Here is an 18,795-nt window from a genome sequence, read left to right on the forward strand (position 1 = left end):
TCCTACCCTAACGTGTGCAAATGGGACTGCCTTTTGGTTACTTTTATCTCTTGAAAGATCCTTTGAGGGGCCCTCAGCTCTGGAATTTATTCCCCACTTTGCTCAAAAACAGCCTCCCATAATCTTTGACCTTCTGAGTAAGCTGTGAGGCCCAAATCCAAGGATTTGTGCAGGGAGAGGCATGAGAAAAGTTGGCCATTTGTGGGTGTGGTAGGAAAGCATATTGTCAACAGCTGATTCAGTTTTTGGTTTATAATTTTCTTATGCTATGGCAGTTATCCAGTATGGCAGTGTAAGCTTAACCCGTGGAGATTTATGCTTTCTTAAATAGTCATAAAGTGAAAAACAAAAATGCATTGAAATCAACCCGTCTGTGAATGATTGTGTGTTTGTGAACAAAATGACCTTGCAAACAAGTACATAAGTCACTTTTGCTAAAACGATCCTTCTACCTTGCAAATCACCCAAGTTGTACATGTCGCTTTGGGGTACTAGCAACATCCACAAGTGAAACAACATCATAGGGACTGCTGATAAAGGAATATATAACACTTTAATTAGCTGAAAATACTTAAAATATTGCCCTGCCTATGTTACAACTGAAATATCATCTGTAAAAATCTATTAAAACAGTACTACTATGCTGTACTACCAAAGTTCTCATCTGTCACCTTTTAAATATTTTAATCTGAGATTCATTAAAAGCTGTCTCTGCTTCTCTTACTCTTTGAATATAAACAGATATGTTAAATATTTTATTTCTAACCCACCCACGAAGTTACATTCATTTACATAACTTAATGAAAGCTGCATTATTCATTGAACTTCTCATATAACATTTTTCATAAGACATTATTAAACAAGTGAAGCAAGCCAGTCTAGTAATGAGCCTTCTCTAAACTTGCTGCCAGTTATGTTTCCTTTCTCCTAATCTATCACTCTAATGGTTGCAACTAATAAACTTTTCGAATCTTTGCTGCTAATCTGTATATGTTTTGCATTGCATGCTGGATGTATGACTTGACAGAGAATTTACAATACAAACCACCTGGCAAACAAAACTATCTGCATTAGCAAATAGCATCCAAACCTAGGCACTCTATTTTGTTACACTAGAAAAGACAACTACATGTAACACAGTACCTTTTAGCGGTAAACAAAAGTAACTAATCTGGGACTGGAACATATCCTACTGAGCAATATGTCCCAAACACAAGAACTGTGACTGCCTTTTGTAACTTTGGAAACATTACCAGAAATATATAGATTGATCTTTAGTTTCTGTAAATGTTAAGCAGAGACATAGTCCAGTATGGGATTTTATGAAAATGTCCTAGCAAAGATGCTATGTAACATTTTGAAGATAAAAAACTTCTGAAATGGGTGGCTTGCATTTAGGCTGCTTAATTCAGGAGAAGTAGTTGGATTTTCAGGGTTCCTCAGCAGCACAGCTCTCTTTAAGACAGATAGCTTTTTTCTCTTTTTTTCTCTTTTTTTTTTTTTTTCTTCCTTTTTTTCCCCCTTTTACTTATACCTTACAAAAGCAATTCTAATATCAAAGAAATAAAAGTATCAAGGTGTGAACCATAAGGTCCAATTTTATGCACATTGGTTTTTAACCAATTGGTTTTAACTCTTTCATCAGCATCTACACTGAAAACTTCTGTCAATGTGCAGTATTAACAAAGCAGAGCAGTATTCTCTTTTTCAAAGATAACTAGATGCTGGTTTGTAAAAACAATCAAACATCATCAACAACAAAAACAGTTTAAAAAACTTCCTATAGCTCTTAGGTAATTGCCACTTGAAAGTCAAGGATAGAATATTTTACATACTGTTGAGTATTTTTCTGGGTAACCCTCCAAAGTTCATTCTAAATCAGTGACCAGAGTAAAATAAGAAAATATAAGCAATTGAAATGGATTAGAAAGAAGAGCAATCTGATTGTCATCCCCTCATTTTGCAAGGTCCAGGAAGACTCCTGAAGAAAAGACATAAAACAACATAAACTCAAAGCATCAGAAAAGTGTAAAACCTTAAGTATTATAACTTTAAAAAGGCTTAAAGTTATAATGTTCCTTCAATAGGTGCTTTTAAGAACTGAAGAGAAAAAAAAATAAAATCATTTATTGGCTAAAGGTAACATTTTTATTTACATATAAATAATAATTTATTTGATCTTTTATTATTCAAACTACATACTCTTATTTCCAATAAACCTACAGCATTCAATTACAATTTTTTTTCTTGTTTATGTAACTGTCCCCAAAAGTAAGTGTTACCTGTTCTGTCCTGAATTGGAAATACTATTGCCTTTCAATAACGAATTGATTTACCCATAACATTCCTCTGTCAGTTTACACCGAAGTCATTCTTCGATGTCATTTTGGTTCAAGAATGGATATAAATGTGCGTTATTGACACAAACCACCTCATTAAGCATTGCATGGAGGCTTCAGAAATTCTAAGTGCTGGGCTTCTGCAGGCTGGCAGGAGCTGCTGTTACTTGGGTTCAGGAGAGGCGTGTGTCACAGTAGCCTCAGAGAATTAGGACACTACAAATAAGGCATGGCTTTTTGTTCCAGGACTAAAACATAGTACTGAGAGTACTGAGCCATGTGCCTTTTTTTTCCTGAATGAGAGAGAAACTAAAAAGCATATTTTAAATGACAGACTACTGAAGAGAAGGAATATGAAATATCCCCAAAAGGCCCAATTACAAGACAAGAGTAGTAAGTGCTCCCTGCCAGATGCAGCCCTTTGGTGTGTTTCAGTCTGTAAGTCCTGGAGCACCGGGAACATGCAACAGCACATGGCCACATTTGCGAAAGGAGCTATAGCAGGGCCCTGTTAGCATCAATGCAGGCTGAAGCAGCTGCTTCCTCTTCCTACCTCCTCTGCCTGCTGTAACACCCCAGCACAAACTACTACTCCTGCAGTCAGCTGAGAACCTGGTCTGGCTAGAAAAAATAGAAGTCATAGCTTTTTGGGTAGGCAATTTTTCAGCAGGATCAGTTCCTGTATCCAGCATAACAACAGGAGTGAGGGCTGAGGGTGGACAAGCAGGTCTGCCCCTGAACAGCAGCCACAGTCCTAGCCTGCACCCACACCAGCTGCTACTGAGCAGGCAGAGCTGCATAACTTGTCCAGAGCTCACCTGAAACTGGTCCGCAGCCAGCATCCACACTCTGGAGATACAGCTGCATAGAGGAGATTAGCAAGGGTTGTAAAACCTGCTCAAGAAGTTGGGCAAATATTTTAGCAATTAACCTACGCTGAGCTCCATATTACTGCAGCTACACTGCTACCATTTTTTGGGATAGCTTGTAGCTTCACAATGCCTAAATTATACAGCAGTGACAGACCATTTAACTGCAGAGATAAATTATATGGGGGCAGTGGCTAACATAGGCTATGTTGTCATGATTTACAACAGCTGAGGATGTGCCCCCAGATGTCAAGACAAAATAGAATTAAGTGTATGATTTTTTTTCTACAAATATAGTAGCCTTGTAAACCAGAATTTAAATAAATAAATAAATAAAATGAATAGATAAATAAATAAATAAGGAAACAGAAATGTATATATTATCTTAGGCTTACACAGTGAATTAAGTATATATTCTCCATACACCACTTAGATTCCCACTCTTCATAAAAAGCCAGTATAAACTAAAATAATGCAAATAACAACAAGCAAAGAGTTCCCACATATGAAGAACTTCAATTAAGAATAAATAAAAAAATTCTAGGATATCAGCATCTATCAGGATTTGTAGGGTGTTGTAATGTTAATGAGGAAAATGTTAACAAGGAATACCAAAACAAGAGTCTTGATGCTTTCCAGACTCCAGGATCACCTCAAAATCAGGATCAGTTTGCAATTTTCTGCTACTGCATTGCTAATAAAGGGGTCTTAAACTGAGATTATTGATCAAATCACTGAAGAGCATAATGGTACAGGAGGTTATTATAATAAAAATTATTTAAGATTCTAAATATTGCCAAGAAGACCCAAGCACAATCTAAAATGAATGTCTCCTGTATTTAAAGACTACAAAAAAAAAAAAAAAAAAAAAAAAAAAAAACTATGAAAAAGTCTTGATAGCTACACTCATTTTTGTGTGTAAGTCATGTCTAAGGTATTATATGAGAAGTTTTTGTTTCCAGCTAGCATTTAAATACATATCAAACACATAATAGAACAAGTCCCTAAAAAAATCCAAAAACATCATATGTGCTATTAACCACCTGCAGTGATTTTGATTATCTTAACATCATCCTTAATTCTGATCTTGGGAGAAAATAATGAAAAAGTGACTTTTCCAGAAACAAACAAACAAACAAAAAAGTCTATATACTTTTATAAGTGATCATGACACCAAATTACATGAGTTTACTTTGTAGATGTTTACAGAGCCACCCTATGTTTGACTTTTGAGAGAAGACTAATAGGTGTAGTAATAGGGACAGGGGTGGGGGTGTGGTGTGTACAAAAAAAACTTATGGTTAAGCCAAAACAGGGGTCATGCCTAGGGCATTTTATCTGCCCTGCTTACACACCCCTGGGGAATTACATCTCAACAGTTGATTCCCTGTTAATCAATTCACATTAGTGCCTGCCTTTTAGTTTTCACTTTGCTGAATTCCAGGAAAGTTCTTAAACCAAATGCATACTCTATTTCTGCCCTATGCAGAACTGTTGCATTTTAACAAGAAATCACAGCAGATTTTATTTGCTCTAACAGCTGATAAGAGACACCTTCATAAGTAAAGATTCATAGACTGCAGACTCAACACAGAACAAAATCCAGTGGTCTGTTTATACAAGTCTGTAGGAATATGGGAGAAGAGAACGTTTATGGATTTTTCTCCCCCCAACCTATTTTCTCTAGTTCCAGAGAAAGCCTGTTACACATTCTTCTTCCCTTTTGCTTCTTATTTACTATGTCTCAAAATTATGTGCCTGGCAAAGAGACCTCTACCACTTGCTATCATTCCATATTATTACAACAATTTACTATGCAGAAGTTGGAAATATACGGGTTGGACGGGAGGGTAGGGCAGAGGTATGAGGACAGTAGAAATTGGAAACAGCTCATTCACAAAAACAGATCCAACTTCACATCCAAACACTTTAGACCTGTGTGAGATGGTTATGCTACTCTCTAGCATACAGGCAGATTTTCATACAGAGGATCTTCAAAAATAAACTTTATTATCAAACTTAAAATTCACACATTAAATGTAAGATCTAGACACAAATAATACTGAAAACATTCTCAAACAATAACCGTTTAAGTAATTTGGATGAATAGCTAGTTACCATTGTTTCAAATTCCTTTGAGAATATTTAATACATACATCATTGTGAAATGTCTTCAAACACTTATCTGGCCAGCTTTCAATAAGATTTTTAAATAGGGGAAAAATTATTTCTATAGAAATAACATTATCTAATTATGAATCAGAGATCCATAATTGTAGTGCTTGGGGAAAAAAATATCATAGCCATTTAAAATACTTAGAAGACATAAATAACTATTGTACATTTACAAGTTTAAATATTTAAAGGCCTTTGTTACTATAAAAATTACTATGTACATATTAGATGCTATATAGAAATTCATCCAGAGGCAAGTGTTGAACTCTCAGATTTGGCCGCTGAAACCTATGAATTTGGTAGGCAGATTGTCCACAGGGTACACTATGGGTCCTGTTTTCATTGTAGGAGGTCCATTCAGCAGCTGCCAGTCACAGCTCCGAGCCAGCTCCACTATAAATATTTTTAGAAGGACTTTTGCGAACTCTTTGCCCACGCAGCTTCTCAAGCCCCCACCAAAAGGAATGAAACTGAACCTAGAGGAGTCCTCCGGAGATGGAGACATGAAGCGATCCGGATTAAATTCATCCTTGTTGGTAAAGAGATCTGCTACATCGTGGGTATCACAGATACTGTAAATAACATTCCAGCCTTTTGGGATCTGGTAACCCTACCAAAAGAAGAGAGAGAAGACATGAAATGCCTTGCTGTGTTAAAGGGGCTGAAATATCAGTGTGGGACATGTTAGCGCACCTCGTCTTCCCTCCTGGCTTCCTGCAGGTCACTGTGTGGTGGGTACGCTATGTCAGTGTGCTCATAATTTTGCAGGTGATTTGAGAAGCAAGCCCAAGCCCCACTTACATTCAGCTCAAGGGTCTTGAGTGCAATTCGAAATCCTCCGGGAACAGGAGGGCTCAGCCTGAGGGTCTCTTTGATGACACAGCCGGTGTACTTCAGCTGCTCCAAGACCTCCATGTCCAACTGCTTCTCTTGGTTGGGACTGCATAGTAACCCCTAGAAAGGAAGATGCTACCATCACATTTTTGGAAGAGGCTCCCGGCAGTGCAAAATGGCTGCCCCCCTGCTAGTGGCATTCTCCTGCCACCCCTATAAGTTGGGAACCTCCTCGGTCAGGGGGAGCCCTGTCTGGAACACCTTTCCTTGGGGGGGCTGCCTACCACCCACCCCTGTGAAATGCCTCAGGGGGAAGACACACACCTTCACCTGCAGCTCTTTCCTCACTTTCTGCAGGACATCGTGATGGAGCCCAAGGAAGGCAATCAGTGAAGTGGCAGCGCTAGCGGTGGTTTCATGGCCCCCAAATAGCAGCTCCGTAGCAGACTCTTTCAGTTCCTTATTGCACAGGACAGAGGAAGGATAAAACAGGCCCCAAACGTGCTGTCTTCACCAGACCCACCCCGCTACTAATGCTGTAATTGCACCCAGGCGGGAGCCAAGGTGGGGGATGCTCACTATAGGCATGGCCTTAGTCCTGCACACCCCATCCAACAGCCTGGCTGCATCGTCCACCCAGAGGACCCCAGTGCACTGCGCAAGCTGGTTTATTGCCCAGGAAGGGGCAATACCTCCTGCTCTCTCCTTCTAGCCCCACAACATAAGCATGCTGCTGACTGGGAAGACAAGCAGGTGGGAAGGGGATGGATCTGGTCCCAGGGAACCTCACCTGCATGTTGAGCTGCTCCCCGTTGCCCTGTGTGTGCTCCATCAGCAGCTGCAGTGCATCCTTGTAGCCGCCCTCGGGCTCCTTGCGGGCCATCTTGGCACGGATGTTCTCCTCGATCTTGGCGTGGATGATGTTGCGTGCCCGCAAGCCCTGGACGGGCAGCGGGGGGGGCAAGGTGGGCTTTGTGCTGTGCCACCATCCCTCCCACCCACTCCCCACTGGCACGGGGAGCGCTCCCAGCCGACGGGGAGCCTTACCCGGTAGAGCCCGCTGAAGGGCACGTCGATGGGCAGGGAGAAGAGGTTGCGGATCATCTCCTCGAAGGCCTCCACCAGCTGCTGCTCACCATCGGGGCCAGCCTGGCGGGGCTGGAAGCCCAGCAGGATCCTCATGGCAATGCGAAACATGAGGCGCTTCACCTCGGGGTACACCAGGAGGCAGGGCCCAGCGGCACCCAGCCACCGCGCCAGGCAGGCGCTCACCTCCTCCTGGATGACGGGCACGTAGTGCTGCAGGGCGTCCCGGGAGAAGGCCCGCATGATCACCTGCCCGGGGGGACGAGGAGGAGGAAGGGGACACGGGCTCAGCCACCTTGTGCAGGGCAGCTGTCCCAGCTCCCCGCCCGCCGCCGGGGCCGTACCTTTTTGCGGTGCTTGTGCTGCCCGTTGTGGAGGTTGGAGAGGCAGCCCGAGCCCAGAATGGTGCGCACCGAGGCCGGCCACTGCACGGAGACCAGGCGGTGCTCGCCCAGCAGGATGTGCCGCACATTCTCGGCGCCCATCACCCGCACCGTGGGCCGCCCGAAGAGGTGAGTCTTGTAGATGAAGCCGTATTTCCTGCGCTTCATCTGCAGGAATTTCCGCCGCTGGTGGACGGGAGGGGTGCGAGAATAAGTATATTGGAGAGGGAAAAGATAAATAAATAAAAATAAGGCGGGGCAGCGGCTCATCCCCACCTGGACACGGGAGCTCGGCAAAGCCGCTGCTCGCCCCCTTCCCTAGCAGCAGCAGCAGGACGAGGAGGAGGAGCCGGGGCGCTGCTCCGCTCCCCGCGGCATCGCCTCGTCTTACCTGCAGCACCATCTGCAGCGTCTCCCCGAAGAAGGGGAGCCCCATGGTGCCCGGAGGCAGCGGGAGCGGGCAACTGGGGTCGCGGCTGCTCACGCAGTACAGGTCCCAGAGCTTGACGGCGGCCAAGAAGAGCAGCAGGGGCAGCAGGAAGGTGCACAGGGCGCTGGCGAGCAGGGCGGAGAAGCCCATGGCTGGGAAGCGAGTCCAGCCCGGCCCCCCGGGAGCTCCGAGTGCGCGGGCCGGGCTCGCCGCGGGCCGCCTTTTATACCCTTCCCAGGTTGCTGCCCACCCTACCTTGGTCCGATAAATTAGTTCACCCAAAGTTCATCTTTAATTGCGGATTGGGGCCTGGCTCCTCCCCCCGAAATCTTTAACCGTTTGCTCGGCGCGGCGCATCCTGCCCGCCGCAGACAGCCGCCGGGGAAGGGAGGGAAGGGACGAGCGGTGCCGGTGGGAGCGGGCCGAGGGACGCTGCCGACAGCCGACGGCTGGGGCCGGTCGCCTCCTCCTCGGATTTATCGCCGATGTTCGCTGGAGCTCCGCAGGCTGTGCCTGGCACAGAAATGCCCCGCTCCGGAGGCAGCTACTCCCGGGCGCTGCCAGCCCGGCGCCGCCGCTCGCTGCCAGCTGCGGGGCTCTCTCGCCCGTCCTCTCGTCGCCGGCCGGGGACGGCGGGGGAGCGAGAAGCCGGAGCCGGGGACAGCGGGGCCAGGGGGTGCCCCTGCCTGGGGCGCGGAGCTCCAGGCACAACCGCAGCGGAGCCGCCGCGTCGACGGAGGAGCCTCCTCCGCTGTCCTCTGCTTCACCTCGAAAGGGCCGGCTTGTGTTTCTGCCCGGCTGCGGAGGAAGGAGCGGCGGGCAGCAGTCCGTCTCGGCCTCCCGGTGCAGGTTCACCCGCGGGTCACCGAGGGAAAGGGAGGTGAGCGCGGAAAGGGAACACCCTGCCCTGCGCCCGGCTCCGCTGCCCGCCCTCGCCCGGGGCCGTCGGGGCTGCCGCGGCCGGGACCCCGCCTGCAGCCGCGGCACCGAGCCCGGCCGGGTCCCGCTCCCCTCCCGGAGCCGGTGGCAGGTCCCGGAGCCCGTTCGGCGGGAGGACAGCGGCGGGACAGGGCTGGGGGAGCGCTGCGGTAGCGCCGGGTCCCGCTGCAGGATGCGCCGTCCGAGGGATGCGATCGCCGGTCCCTGCGGGGCTGCAGAGGGAGGGACGGAGCCACGGACCGCTCCGTTCCGCTGCTACCAATAAACTGGCGTGCCCGCTTTTTATGCTTTTTTTTTTTTTTTTTTTTTTTTTACCCTCCTTTCTTCCTCCCCGTTCCGTGTTTTTTTTTTTGTTTTTTTTTTTTTTTTTTTTTTTTTTTTCCCCTACCACAAACTCAATAAACGCTGGAAGCTGTGCGTGTGTTTGTGCTGGGGGGATGAGGTGTCATTTTTAATTACTACTTTTCCGACAACCAACGCGTCGGACGGGACCCTCCTTCCAACTGCGATGCTTCGCGGCGCTGCCCGGTCCCCGCAGCCCCCGGCTCCGGAGGGAGCCCCCCGGGGGCATTTCCGCGGCACCCGGGGCCCGGCGGCGCTGCCCGGGAGCGGCGGCCGCGCCCTGACCCGGCGCCCTCCCCTTGCCGGGCGCTGACCCGCTTGTGACCTACAACACGGACCGTGACATCTGCGTGAACCCGGCCGGCAACCGCGCCAAGTTCACTGTCTATCAAAATAACGAGATACGGTGGCCTGAGCACCGATAATTGCCGCAGGAAGGCTTTATTATCTCCCCAGCTGTGTATTCCGCAGCCACCGGCTCGAAAAGAATCAAATGGTAAAGAGTGAAAGGGATAATTAAAAACATCTTGGAAGGAGGTCAAGAAATTAACAGCCTAATATGAACAAACTTTGATTACAAGTAACAATTATTACACTTCATTTGTAAATGCTCGTGTTTATCTGAAAACAAAATCAGTTTCAAGTCTTTTTTTTTTTTTTTTAACCAGATTCACGTTACATTTTTCAGCGGGTGGCTGTGGGGCTCGTTAGTGCCCATGGTAATTTTTAAGTACTCTGCTGGGGGAGCCCTCCACACTCCTGCACCCTGTACTGCTGGCCCAGCCCTGCCCACGGCAGGACCCCACATCTCCCGCAGGTCACGGCCACGCCAGCAGTGCCTGCTCATCAGAGTTAGTCATTGCCACTTGCAGCCACCGCCTACTGATTTCACCTCTGATAGCCAGAGAGATTCACCTCTCGGGACAAGGTCAGGAGGGGCAGAGGCTCTGGTTCATGACGGGGTCGAGCTGCCAACAGCACTTAACTCAGCACCGTGGTTCAACCTCTTTCAGATTTGACCTGTCACATTTGGGAGCCACATTTCTGACCCAGGTAGCACTGTGCTCACTGTGCAGCCCTGACGGCAAGAGGCAGCACATGCCCTACTGCAGTGTCCTAGTACAGACCTGGGCAGGGTGGGTTTTGGCCTGGTGCTAAAGTGGGATGTTTGGAGTGCAGGTGACAGCACTCATGTCATTTTACACGGGAGAGAAACATCCCGTGCCTCAGCAGTGCCTGGGAAGGTGCCCTCAGCCCCAGGGACCACCCATGGATGAGCTCCTGGCTTGGCACTTCCCCAGCAGGGCCAGGCAGGAGGGGCACAGTTGTCACTCGGCCAGACAGTCATTGCAGGCCCATGCCCACTCTGCCACTGTGATGATGTCCCTTCTACCACATGAGCGACACAAGCAGGAACATGGGACATGCCACCATGAAGCAGGCATACTCAGAAATGTCCATTTCCCAAATGTTTATTCCCCATAGGTCTGGTCCCTCCCCTGCTTTAGGCCGCTCCCTGACTGGAGAACACATCCTGTAGGTACCCTGCAGGGGGCTTCACGGCAGACCCCGAGCAGCAGCATGGTGCTTATGCCACTGCTACTATGATCTGGTGAACAAATGTCCTGTTTGTGCTGGCTCTAATGGGAAGTGCAGGAAAGAGATTAAATATTTACAATAAAAAACATGTTACAAACTATTATTCTAGCTACAGCTGATGCTGTGGATTAGGAAGACCTGTTTTGTGTTTTCCTACAGAGCCCCCTCTTCTCCCCCCTTTTTACATTTTCAAAAAGCCCCGGTGTGCAGGATGTTCCTCCTGCCTCTCCTACAGCACACCCATGGAAGAAAGCCATGAGACAGAAAAGCTCTGGGAGCCTTAGCTATGGGCCTGGGGATTTTCTCCCCAGGGACTTGTGTGTGGCAGGGGCTGGCTGGGCCCCCACAGGGCATGGTCCTTGCTGGCAGCTCCTGTTTTGCCCCTGCGGCTGGGGGTGAGGCTTGCCCTGGTGCTCAGGGCTGTCTGTGGGACTCTGTCTGCGGGACTCTGTCTGCGGGACCCTACTCTGCAGGATATCAGGAGAGTTAAAAAAAAATAATAATAATAAAAAGAAGACCTTTAGGGTCTTGCTCTGCAGTGACCCAGCCAGCCAAGGATCAGCACCACAGCTGGTGCCGAGGGCAGCACCATGGCTTAGGCCTCACTGCTGCAGCCGGGCCGCAAGGGGTGGAAGTAGAGCTGCAGCCCGTCCACGGGGTGCACAATGGGCACGGTCTGCATGGCAGGGTAGGCGGGGGTGGCCAGCTCCCAACGGGCTGTGGTGACCAGCTCGATGGCCAGCAGCTTGAGGATGGCCTGTGCCAGCTCCTTGCCGATGCAGCTCCGCGCCCCACCACCGAAGGGGATGTAGTGGAAGCGGCTGACAGCCTCTGGCCGGGTTGCACTGAAGCGGTCAGGGTCGAAGCCACCAGGGGGGCTCTGGTAGACGGCGGCTGTCTCATGCGTGTCACGGATGCTGTACATCACGCTCCAGCCCTTGGGGATCTGGTAGCCCTGTGAGGGCAGAGGAGAGGAATGTTAGGCACCTTGCGAATGGTGGCAGCCAGGGACAGCCCTCCCTCCCTTTCCTCTATGTGCATAGCACTTACATCCAGCTCGAAAGTCTGCAGCACTGTCCTGTAGCCTCCGGAGACTGGGGGCAGCACCCGCAGCACCTCCTTGATCACACAGTCCAGGTAGCGCAGGCGGCTCAGCTTCTCCAGGCTGATGTCTGAGGGGCAGTGACAGGCTTGGGGCTGGGGACTGCTCTGGGGTTGTGTGGGCTCTGACAGGGCTGGGGGCTGAGGGGAGAGGCCAGTGCTGGGCTCTGCCTCCTCCAGGGGGCCTGAGCACTGGCTCTGGTCCTCATGAGTATCTCTGGCCACGGCGGGGAGCTGCTTCTTGCTGTCCCTGCCCTGCGTGGACAGGGTGTCCGGGCTGGGTCCTGCAGGGCAGCACTGGCACTGTGGGTACAGCTCATGGGACATCAGCTCCTGCCTGATTTTTTTGATCGCTGAGGGGTGCTTTAGTAGCAGGAGGATGAGAGAGGTGCTGGCACTGGCCGTCGTGAAAAAAGCAGCAAATATGAGCTCAATGGCTGATTCCTGGGAGGGAAGGAATGTGACAAGTTTGAATGTCAGTCTAAGCTGGTTGTGATTGAATTGCCTGACTGTCCTCTCCCTTCACAGGCTCTGCCCCTGGGCAGAGGGTCCTCTCCCTGCCTCTGCCCCTGCTCTCCACAGACCCGCTCACCCTCTTCCCAGCTCTCCTCCCAAGATTTACAAACCCTAACAGGAATTTTAACACACATTTTATCATACAGTGACATTCACTTTAAGCATTATGGGTTTTACCTTCATCTGCCGATTCCCTGTTGCGCCAGCTTTTGCCTCTCTGGCCAGCAGGGGTTATGAGGCATGTTTATGTATAGAAAACAGATGCACTAGCAGCTAAAATGGGCTGCATTTAATCCATCTCCAGTTATAATTGACCATTTACTTATGTGGAAGGTGACTCAAACCGACACTCAAGAGCAGGAAGTTAAAGAGTTACCCACAGCTGGGTCTGGAAGGAGAAACCAAAAGCATTGGAAAGGACACCTGATGTCTTAAGGTACCTGGAACAAAGTCTGGTAAGGTCAAGGGTCATGTAACAAGAACCGGTCTTTGCTATTCTCCCCAGCACCATATATTGACTGAACTACACATTTTTGCCAAAGTGTAGCTCTCAAAGGCATCTTTCAGCTGAACTGAAGCCTCTGAAATAACAAGTCCCTACCGACCCCATCGCACCTCCTGCAGGCATCAGTAGGAACTTTTACATTCAAGATAGCAGACCCAGATGAAAATAAATCTCTCAGTTCCACAGCTTGCAATTAAAAGCCACCACAGTACAATGTGAGACTCTGCATTTTGAAACAATGGCCCTTATGACTCTCTGCATCAACCTCTGATGGTGCTGCCACCCCAGCTGTGACACAGCTGCTTACTTTCTATCCCAGCTGTTACAATGCCAACATGAGCCATGACAGTGAGGCTGCACCCTCCCACAGTCGGTTCTGTCCCCATGCTGCAGCCCAGCTCCCCGTCCTGTGATGCAGGACCTACAGCATTGCTGCTCAGCCACTCAGCCAGTGACAGCATGGTTATGCAGGATGCTTTTTTCTATCCTTCCAAGGTTTAAAACTTTCTAAAAAAGTAGTTTTGACAGAATGATATATTTGTAATATCCTTGATATTTCAAGGCTCTTTCTGAGTTCAGGTCACTAGTGCAAACCAAAGCATATTTAGGAAAATTTCTGAGAAAATTTTCCTCCCAAATCATGCAAGGGGAAAAAAAAAAAAAAAAAAAAAAAAAAAAGCAAATTAGTAACTAGTGTCACAAATTTTGCAGTGTCTCTCAGGGTTGAATATATCCATGACTCTAGGACAGTTTTGAACTTTCTACCCAATTACACCTGCAATGGATAAGAGCTCTACAATAGCAGATAATAGAGCTATATTTGCAAGCATAGGCGTTTGATTTGCAAGTCATTTTGTTAAACGTAGGCAAGATAGAAAGTTTTATAACTGTAAAGGTACCAGACTGCATATAAATATACTGTCACTTGAACCAGCTGGCCCTAGGTCACTCCATGCTATGTTTAACAACCCTTTATTCCTACTGTTATTGTCTCACTTGTGGTCAGAGCCAGAGCCAGAATGAGAGATCGCGTAATTATCCTTGTGCAATATACATGTGAATACTAACAGAGATTAATCAAGTCTTATCAATCACATTTTGAATCCGGAAAATATTTTTAATAATTATATTATTATAAAAAAATATTATAATAAATAATATAAATAAATATAATGAAGCCATTTTAAGAATATACGCTATTTCTAATTGTACTTGATAATCTCTGTAATGTCTTTCAAATACTTCAGAATTTAGAGATTACACTTTTACAAAATACATACAAAACATTTGTCTTTAGATAACTCTCCTTAAATATCTAAATAAACACTAAAACTGTGTGTCCCTTACTTTTAAACTATATTCAGCTGCTGTACCCATACAAAACTGCTTCAAAACTTGTTACATAAATGCAGCGTCATGTGTTGTTGACCGACACAGAATGACCTGGACACATGAATGATGCAGCGCTAATGACAATTTTTTCCCAGGATCTCTGGCAAAGTACTTTTCACTGGGTTTTGTCTCAGTGAGGACTGCTGGGTTCATCCCTAAGTCACAGCGACGAGTCATGTTGCATCACAGCAATCCACAAGCTACGTGATATAATTAATGAGGTGATAGGGAATGACCCAGAACTCATCGTTCCATCCCTGGGCCCATTTTGATGTACTGTCTCAGTGATTTCTGGGCTCCCAGCCCTGAGGAATACAGTGACATGATCTCCACGCCACACTGTGCTAGATGTCAGGGGTTGCCTGAGGAACACACGACTAGCCCTATGTATATCCAAGACTTTATCTGGGAGGTTACCAAGTTCAGAGCCTGAGCACAGCTTTATAACCCTAAACACACACTAAGGCAGGCTGAAGCCAGGTGGCCACAAAGAGGAAGGCAAAAGAGGTGTTTATTTCCTCTTTAAATACCAGCTCTGTTGCAATGCAAAGACACAACCCTATGAGACCATCTGAGTAGTGCACCACCCACCACCTCTGTGCTGGTGTCAGCGCTAGGGGCTGTTTGCACACCTACCCACCCTGGCACCCACTCCAGGTGAGGCTCCCATCCTCCCCAGCACTTTTCACTCTGGAGGCAGATGAGCTGCTTTTCACGCGTGCTGACACTGTGGCAAGCACACAGCTGAGCTCACTGGGCCCAGGCTGTCTTGCTCACACTGGGGATGGGCTCCTCGGGGTTGGCAAGAGGCGGGAGGGAGCCAGCAGCTCACAATGGTCCCTCCACACCGTCCTTGTCCCACCACAACTGTCTTTGTCCCAACACAGCCCTCCTTCTTTCTCCTACCCCTCAGCCCAAGCCTCTCACAGACACCCAGCCTGAAGGGTTCTGGTTACCTTCAGCTCCTGCATGGTGAATTCTTTGCCATGCTCCTTGGCACTGTTTATTATGAAATCCAGAGCATCACTATGGTCTTCTGAGTTGGTTCTCTGCAGTTTTTCCTGTATAGCCTTCTCCATGAACTCATGTAGCATGTCCCGTGCTTTGATTCCCTGTGGGAGGCAGACACAGGTCAGGGGAGCCCTGGGAATGCCCCCCTCTCCAGAGAGACCAGGGGACCCCTTCTGTGGTCATCTTTAATCCCAGGATCTGTAACAGCAAAAATTGTTTAACCTATTGCCCAGCCCCAAAGCCTCACAAGAGGTAGCAGCTCGGTGAGAACTGCTGCAAGTTCTTTCAGCTTTCTGTTGCTAATCAAATACAAGTCCTAGGAAACATTTGGAGAGGAAACAACAGCAGCAAGCCCATAGCACTGAATCCAGGGGGGCCTGCAGTGAACAAACTCATGGTCTTGTCAGGTCCAAAGGAAGCTTGTCTGACAGGGCGGGAAGCAGTAACTTAATAAAACTGAGTCCAGGAGGCAAGGCACATCTGACAGTAAAAAAACGAGTGGCTTTTCCAGATACATGTTAACCACACCCAACTGATCTCCGGCTGTGTTGCACTCCTGTGCAGCAAAACATTAGGAAGACCTTCGTGAGCCAACTGAAAAGCAACCTGCTGCAAAGTCACAGAGTGTGGATCTGTAGCAAGAGGCCTCCTGCAAAAGCCTGGATCGGATAGTTAGGATGACCAGAAGCTGGGAAGAAGATGCAAAGGATGGGAGTTGAGTTAGGAAGGACTGGACAAAGGAAATGGGAAAGCAAGAGGAAAGACAAGAAGAGATAAAAGTAAGTTAAAGAGGTTGGTCTGGGGCCAGACAAGCTGTGGCTGACCTGAGACAGGATGGAAGCTGGAAGCTCACAGTGGTGTCAGCCTGCAGGACAAGGGGAACAAGAACTTTAATCTGGTGAGAAGAGCCACAGGGAAGATGGGGGAGAGCTGGGGCTGGCCAGGTAAGGTGATCCGGTGGGGCAGAGCTCCCAGTGGAAGTAAGAGATTGAACAAGAAGAGGTGGAGAGTTGGGCTGGGTGAATGGCCCAAAGCCAGGGGAGGGACAACAGATTGAAATGGGACAGGAGGGGTGGGACACAGGACCAAAACCTAGAGTGGGAGTGTGGGGAGGCAGGTAGAAAGGGGCAGGACAGCAGGGAAGAAATTGGGGGTTGTAAGAGGCAGAGGAGGCTGTCCCTCTGCCATGATCCCCTCCAGGACTCCTCACTGTCTGTCCGCTGCTGGGGGACAAGGGACCACGGACCGTAAGTGGATCTCAAGTCCTCAGTCTGCCTGAGCTGCACAGGAAGGTCCCTGCTGTGACCTTTTTCCTCATGCCCAAAGATGCCTCTGCCATGGGCAAGCATAAGTCCAGGTGGGATGAAATGGGACAGGACGAGGTGTGATGGACTAGCCAAAGCCAAAACTAGCAATGTATGTAGCAAGTGAGAAGAGGCGAGGGGCATGCTGGCAACCTCCAGAGAAGGGATCTGACAAGCTGACAGCTGCACAGCAGCAGAAAACAGAGGTTCAAGGGAGCTGGAACTCATCCTGGAGAAAAGGCTCCAGCAATGCACACGGCAGCCCTGCATTGTACTGGAGGCCATGCAGGGAGGTGCTGGAAGCAAATCAGGAGCAGGGCGAGCAAAACATCAGGCCCTCAGCCCGGCACAGGTGCTGCAGCGGTCTTGGCCCTTTGTGGGTCCCCTTGGCAGGCCTGGGGACAGGGGCTCTGTGTCGCTACAGCCTAGCCCCGGCCCCCACACAAGAAGGCGCGGGGCAGGCGGCAGTACCTTGCGCAGCCCGCTGAAGGGTATGTTGAGGGGCAGGGAGAAGAGGTTCTCCACCAGCTGTTCAAAAGTTTTGGCCAGGTCCTTGAACTGCTTTTCCTCTAGGCGGAGTCCCAGCAGAATCCGAGCTGCAATGCGGAAAGTTAAGGTTTTAGCGGAGGAATAAACTGTGATGGAGCCCGGCTCCATGCACCAGCCCCGCAGCTCCCAGCTCACAACCTTCTGGATCCGCGGCAGGTAGCTCTCCAGGGCGGTGCGGCAGAACACTCTGGCCAGGATCTAGGAGCAGAAGGAGGGGGAAGAGAGGCAGGTGGTTAAAGCAGGGGACCCACATGCCACTGAGGCCCAAGCCTAGGCAGGAGGTACCACCTGGGCCGCGTGCCCTGCGAGGCTCACCTTGCGGCGCTGGCGGTGCAGGTCACCGATGGAGCCGAGCAGGGTGTGGGAGCCCAGGATGATCTGGGTGCTCTGGGGCCACTGTGCGCTGACCAGCGTGTGCTCGCCCAGCAGGATCTTGCGGATGTTCTCGGCACCCGTCACCCGCACCACCGGGCGGCCCAGCAGGTGGGTCTTGAAGACGTTGCCGTACCGCTCCCGCCGGGAGCTGTGGAAGCGGGAGCCCTGGGGACGAGCCGTGGGTCAGTCCCGGGCTCCCAACCCTCCGTCCCCGTCCCGTCCCCGCACCCGCCGCCCCGCGCCTCACCTGGAGCAGCCAGTGCAGGGTTTCCCCGAAGAAGGGCCAGCCCATGGAGCCCTTGGGCAAGGGCAGGGCGCTAGCGCGGTCCCTGCTGAGGCTCCAGCGCAGCGCCCACAGGTGCCTGCACAGGGCGAGCAGCAGCGCCAGAGCCGCCAGCGCCAGCGCCGCCGCCGCGGGCCAGGAGAGCCCCGCCGGCATCCTCCTGCGGGGGCCGCCCGGGGGCCGCCCGGTCCCTGCCCCGCCGCCAGGCGAGCACCGGGGGAGGCAGCGAGCGGCCGGGCGCTCCGCCGATGGGCCCCTGCCGGCTGCCGGCCCGCCCGGCCCCGCTCGCCTCCTGCTGCCGGTTCGCCCCTCGGCCACATTTATATAGATATTGGCCACTTGCGCCCGATCCACCTTCGGAGATGACGTCTCCGCTGCATATTTAAGCAGCGCGGCCAAGTGCGGTGATTGGAGCGGGAGAGCCGGGGGGATCGATCGAGGGGGCGCGGGGATGGCGGCGGAGGGCGAGCGGGGGCGGTCGGGGCAGCTCCCCCCGGGGACGGGGGCCCCCGGAGCCCCTCTCCCGCCTCCCGCCCGGCCCCGAGGGGCGCCCCCCCCGATGGCTTGGCTTGGCTCGGCTCAGCTCGACTCGGCACGGCACGGCACGGCTCGGCACGTCGCCCCCCGGCCCCGATCCCAGCCCCGGCCCCGATCGCAGCCCCGGCCCCGATCCCAGCCCCGGTCCCGGCCCCTGTCCGCCCCGCGCCCGGCCGCCCCGAGGTAAATCAGCAACGAAACCGGGACCCGGGCAGGTCCCAGCGAA

General features: G+C 50.4%; 2 protein-coding genes across 2 annotated transcripts; both read right to left on the minus strand.

The window, feature by feature from the left end:
* Positions 1–5,651: 5,651 nt before the first annotated feature.
* On the minus strand, positions 5,652–8,266 carry CYP26A1 (cytochrome P450 family 26 subfamily A member 1; the record flags this gene model as incomplete). Its single annotated transcript, XM_084290381.1, has 7 exons — positions 5,652–5,993; positions 6,185–6,337; positions 6,542–6,676; positions 7,008–7,157; positions 7,265–7,552; positions 7,648–7,872; positions 8,078–8,266. The coding sequence occupies 7 exons, from the start codon at positions 8,264–8,266 to the stop codon at positions 5,652–5,654; spliced, it is 1,482 nt and encodes a 493-aa protein (XP_084146507.1).
* A 141-nt stretch (positions 8,267–8,407) lies between these two features.
* On the minus strand, positions 8,408–18,188 carry CYP26C1 (cytochrome P450 family 26 subfamily C member 1; the record flags this gene model as incomplete). Its single annotated transcript, XM_084290197.1, has 8 exons — positions 8,408–9,267; positions 9,534–9,782; positions 11,603–11,951; positions 12,047–12,541; positions 15,467–15,622; positions 17,297–17,572; positions 17,690–17,914; positions 17,997–18,188. 8 exons carry the CDS (start codon positions 18,186–18,188, stop codon positions 8,408–8,410), a joined length of 2,802 nt encoding a protein of 933 aa, XP_084146323.1.
* Between the last annotated feature and the right edge of the window lie 607 nt (positions 18,189–18,795).

This window comes from Netta rufina (assembly GCF_964035555.1).
Source record: "Netta rufina genome assembly, chromosome: 7".
Lineage (NCBI taxonomy): Eukaryota > Metazoa > Chordata > Aves > Anseriformes > Anatidae > Netta > Netta rufina.